General features: G+C 37.8%; 1 protein-coding gene across 3 annotated transcripts in view; it reads right to left on the bottom strand.

Moving 5' to 3' along the window:
* The window catches only part of hipk3b (homeodomain interacting protein kinase 3b), a 39,313-nt gene that overhangs the window by 14,493 nt on the left and 19,742 nt on the right, over nucleotides 1-5,078 (bottom strand). For all 3 annotated transcript variants that reach the window (XM_014001890.1, XM_014001891.1, XM_014001892.1), the window contains exon 3: nucleotides 3,226-3,349. In XM_014001890.1, coding sequence (XP_013857344.1) covers nucleotides 3,226-3,349 — 124 coding nt within the window. The remainder of the gene's footprint in view (nucleotides 1-3,225; nucleotides 3,350-5,078) is intronic.

The following is a 5,078-nucleotide window of genomic DNA, read 5'->3' as shown; positions in this document are numbered from 1 at the left end:
TCGCCACAAGTTCGTGAAATTGACATTGATGGTGCGTGGCTGCACTGTATTTAAATATTGGCGTATGATATACTTCCATGTGTGGCTGTGTGATATATTCATTCTGAAGCTGAATTAAAGCAGTAGGCTAACTCGCTAATGGTGAACATGTGAGTTTGTTAATAAGCCAGCAGGCACAACAGTGATAAACGACTTTCGCGAGGGAACACAAAAGGTATTGCGAGGTAACACAATACTATTGCGTGGGAAMACAAAAGTAAAAAAAAATCTCCCATGTCCCCTTGCGGGCTCCGTATAAATTACTGCCATGTGTGTGGGACATTTGTTCATTTTTGTTGACTTTATAAGTTATAATATGAAGAGTCATTCACTTTACATTGAGATGGAAAAAAGGCATTTACGAGGAAATTATGATAGAATACTAAAAATCCTATAGACAAGCTATGGTGGAAAAATGTGTTGCTGTGCATTTCTCTTACACTTTGGAATTGTCCTTTTTAAAATAGTTTCCCCATTACAGTTTTTATTATGTACATTTTTTTTTCAATTTTCTTTTTTATTTCAAACATTTTGTTTACTGGAAAAGAGAAATGGAGAAATTCAACAAACATTCCCCCTAACATCCTCCATTTCTGTATATGAGACATCATAGCTGTGCATCAGAAAMAAGACAGATGTGTGCAGATGGGATTTTTTTTTTACAGGAAAACCCCAGTTTTYCCTCAAAGGCCTGTTTGTTCAGAGCCAGTGAGCTAATGACCAGGTTGCCACTTCACACTGAAAAGTCTTAGCCTGCTGTTAAACAGAAGAAAAAAAATCAATGTTTTTCAAAGCAGTTCATCACAGTAATAAATAAAAAGTTCACCTCAGTCTAGCATTCCACTTACACACAGACATACACTCCTCCTATATCACATTTATGACACTGTGGTATAACTGTGCCAACTTTCAAAGAACATAATTCTTTTAAAAACTTTTTAATTTCTAAGCCTCCAAACCTGTCTTTTTTTTTTTATTCTGACCCACATTTACACTTTTGTTTTTGCTGATTCTTTTGTTTAGGAAGGATAAAGTCCAAAAGACTGACAAAAAAAAGATTAGCAAGTACATACTGTGACTGCACTGGTTGCAGTGTACATTTCTCATGTACAAAACATGACAAAAATCATTCAAAACAGATCTCACTRTTCATAGTTAATATAATAACCTGTGATAATGAGCTGTTGACTGAATCACAAGGTTTGTCACATCAATGCGTTGGAAAGCCACACACACGTGTGAAGTAAAAGATGAAGAGGGATGAGGTAAGGAGATGGGAATCGAGAGGAGAGATGGAGCCTGAGTTATAAATACAACATGCTGTGTTGGATGGAACAAGACCYCAGAAAGAAAGATAAGAAGAAAAGGGGTAAGAAGGGGTGGCAGCAGATCCCTGTGTTCATGCCAAATCAACCGGTGACCCCTGKATGACACCTCACACCAACGAACAGCTGTCTAGTTAATTAGAAGGCAAGACAATTAATAAATGTTCACTTTGCCTTTCTAGCTTATWTTTGCACTTGTCAAATTCCAAAAATAGTCCCACATTTACTTAACTGTCCTGCTGCCCTTGGGTTAAAATGACCCCGAAGGTCTCAGATTTAAAACTAACTTCCTTTTTAAAAAGCAAAACGTATTTAAACAGGTTCTTGGACTGCTGAACAATGAACAAAGGTTGAGCTGAAAAAACTTTATTTGCTCTTYGATAGGTTGAATTGTCCATTGTTTGGTTAATTCCATGATGACAACAGAAAGGCTTGATAAAAGAAGATCTGAAAGGTGAATCTCATWGCAGAGTTCAGTCAGAACTGTTCTTGTGACACAAGAAAAACAGAGCATTTATGAACTACGCGAATACTGGGAATGATACTACAGCAGTCAYGAAAATGTAAAGGTTTAAAAATTTCCTGTAGTTTTAAAATCTGGCACTCATCTTCAAATGGTGAGCTTTGACCACATCACAAGACATGTTCTTGAAAACTGTTCTAAAACTCTCTGTATAAACTTCTAGATGCTTTGCTCTTTCCTCACCTTATAAAATCCAGGYAACCCCAAACTAATTTAAGGAGGTCCCAAGATTTTTCTAAAGCTGCTCTACAGAGTAAAGACCGTTCCTACAAAAGCAGATTAATCATGTTTAGACCGGTGCCACTGAGCTCAAACCAAATCTCTTTCGGAGATGATGAGTTATCGCTTGTGTCATTTTTATGTGCAGGGTGAAAAACGATGCCCAGGGCATAAAAATACATTGCAATGAGTGCAGCATGCAGAGGTGCTGAGTGCTGTGATGTAGGATGCTGCAAAGGACAGAAGAGGATCAGACTGAAACTCTGTTGGCAAGCTTCCTGTATACGGGACTCTGCCGCAGGGGAAAGCCGCTCAGCATAAGCCCAGATCAGTCTAGTCAAGGAAAGATACAATCAGGACTCCACTAGAAGGGGGAGATATTCAGCAGCTTTTAATAGACATACCATCAATCATGAGAATATGCCTGCCTGCTCACTGTAACAGACACCAGCTGACACAATCCTTTGGATAGGTACGTCACCAACAAACAAGTGAACACGTTTGTAAAATTTTCCTACTCGATGTCATTTGAGCAGATGCTTTTTCAATGTCTAAATTATCTATTGCTTTTTTTTCTTTCAGTGTGTAATTATGTATTTTTGGTCTTTTAAACTGTGCTGTCTGCATTTCACTTTGAAACCCTGTTTATAAAGCACAGCAGTGGATCATGTATTGCAGAAACTTCAACAGTTGATAAAGGTAGGCCTGTGCTAGAAAGCTGCACTGACGAAAACTCAAAAACAAGCACAACAAACCACATTGTTTGTGGCCTACCAAGATTAGACGGTATTGGAGAGAATGAAAGGACAATAAAAATGACAAGGGGAATAACAGACACGTCAGCCATGGAAAGATGTGTAGGTTGAAATAATGACAAGTTAAGGCAGAAGAKGACAAAGAAAAAAGTTCCCCTAAAAAGATCACAGCCCATATTAAAACAGTTTCGACAATGGAACTGGAGGCTGGAAAGTGGATGCAAATATAGAAGATGCTGAGTCGCATGACATTTTGGGAGATTAACATAAAAAAAATCCTAGTGAAAAGTCACTGAAATTTTGTCAATTTGAGAGTAAACCCGTTGGCTTTTGAAAAGCGACAGATGCAAAGGAGGCTATTTACCTGGTCATACTCCAGGGCTCCTGGGTAAAGGGGCCAGCCCAGAAAAAGTTCGGCTATCACGCAGCCTAGGGACCACATGTCTATGGCTTCACAAAACGGCAATCCCAAAATAATCTCTGGAGCCCTGTGGAAAAGAAAACACACAAAACTGTCAGTCAATATGCTAAAACAAAAGTTACACATTTGAAATATATATATATATATATATGTGTGTGTGTGTATACATATATGTGTGTGTGTATGTGTGTGTGTGTGCCGTGTGTGTGTACATACACCTAACCTTTGCAAGGATTTTCAGAGAGAAAAGTAACTCCAAAACATTTACAAATAAAACAGAGTGGTATTTATTACTATAAAGCTCATTATTTCTTGTTTACATTTTCACTGCTGAGTCATGTATTTTCACTTTGTAAAGTAGTGTTGATGTTCTAAACCAGAGGAGCCCAAAGTGGGGCCCGCGGGCCAAATTTGGCCCACCAAGCCTTTAGATTTGGCCCACCAACAGTTACCAAAGTTACAAGGTTGTAACCTGTTATCCTATAGGTAGAAACACAGTDTTTCCATTGGTCAAATGACTATATAAAAGGGCTGTAGTGAAGGTAGTTTTCAGTCATGGTGCTGATATATCTTTGATTTATTAGGATTAAACAAGAAACATGAAACGACAACAAGAAATATTTAGATCAGATTTAACCCCGCATGTAGATTTGCACACTTTATAAGGCCACAAAAACTCATATTTTATCAATTTATGATATGTCCCACGAGCCTTTGCTACTTGAGCGTATGGCAGACTTTCTCCAAGTGCACAGCCTAAAACAAAAGAGGGCCATTGCATAGCTTAATGGTTAAAAATAAAGGACTTTACTTTTAAAAAGTATTTGTATTTCAAGTATTATATAACTTCATTTGGCCCACAGCCATGGATATATTTTCGTTTTGGCCCCCATGAGGAAAATATTTGAGCACCCCGTTCTAAACAAATAAACATTAATTTTAAGCTATTCTTGACAACAGTCACTTAGATGGGATTGTGTGGTACATGTGTAACAGAGCCAAATTACTCCTAAGCTAGTGCTGAGTGCGTCACAGTGCCAAGTCTCAGAATGCTGCACCAGTAGGTTAGCAGGTCAGTCAGGCTGAGATTAGAGATTTGACAGACTGTTCTTTCTGTTTGACTGAAAGGAAGTGCAGMAAATACTGCTTTTGCCTATTTGTCACTTTAGTATTATGTCATTGTTGCCATCATCATCACAATCATAGCTAATGAAGCTACAAGACTGACAGAATCAGTAAAACAAACTGACAGTAAGGAAGTTTGTGTTCAGAGCACATCAAAAACATTTTAGAAATAACAAAGCACAAAGATTAAAAATTCAGAGCCTTCATGTCAAGTATGAGCTTTTGTGTCCAGGAATGACCCTTGTGTGGGGCTGTTCAAACTCCCAAAAACATTCTTTCTGAGTAAAATCACCAGTCTACTCACAGTCTTTTCTGAATCATTGACTTAATGTGATTATTCGTGCAAATGGCTAACTTGGAGAAAAAATACCTTATTCAGAGATGGGATCCAGATCACATTTACCTGCTCAGCATGCAAATAAACACATTCCCTGCATCATACAGTTAACTGTCAGCAGAGCAGCAGACACTAAGTAGGTGCAATGTATGAGAAAAGTGAAGAAGCATGTTTGCTGTTTCAAAAAAAAAAAACTAAACTAAACAAGACAAACCTGCTCTTTCAAGCTGAAAATACTTAAAGATACAGTGGGTAAAATAAGTATTGAACACGTCACCATTTTTCTCAGTAAATATATTACTAGAGGTGCTAATGACATGAAATTTTCACCAGA

The sequence above is a fragment of the Austrofundulus limnaeus genome, unplaced genomic scaffold (genome assembly GCF_001266775.1).
Source record: "Austrofundulus limnaeus strain Quisiro unplaced genomic scaffold, Austrofundulus_limnaeus-1.0 Scaffold10, whole genome shotgun sequence".
Lineage (NCBI taxonomy): Eukaryota > Metazoa > Chordata > Actinopteri > Cyprinodontiformes > Rivulidae > Austrofundulus > Austrofundulus limnaeus.
This window is presented reverse-complemented; position numbering and strand designations above follow the sequence as displayed.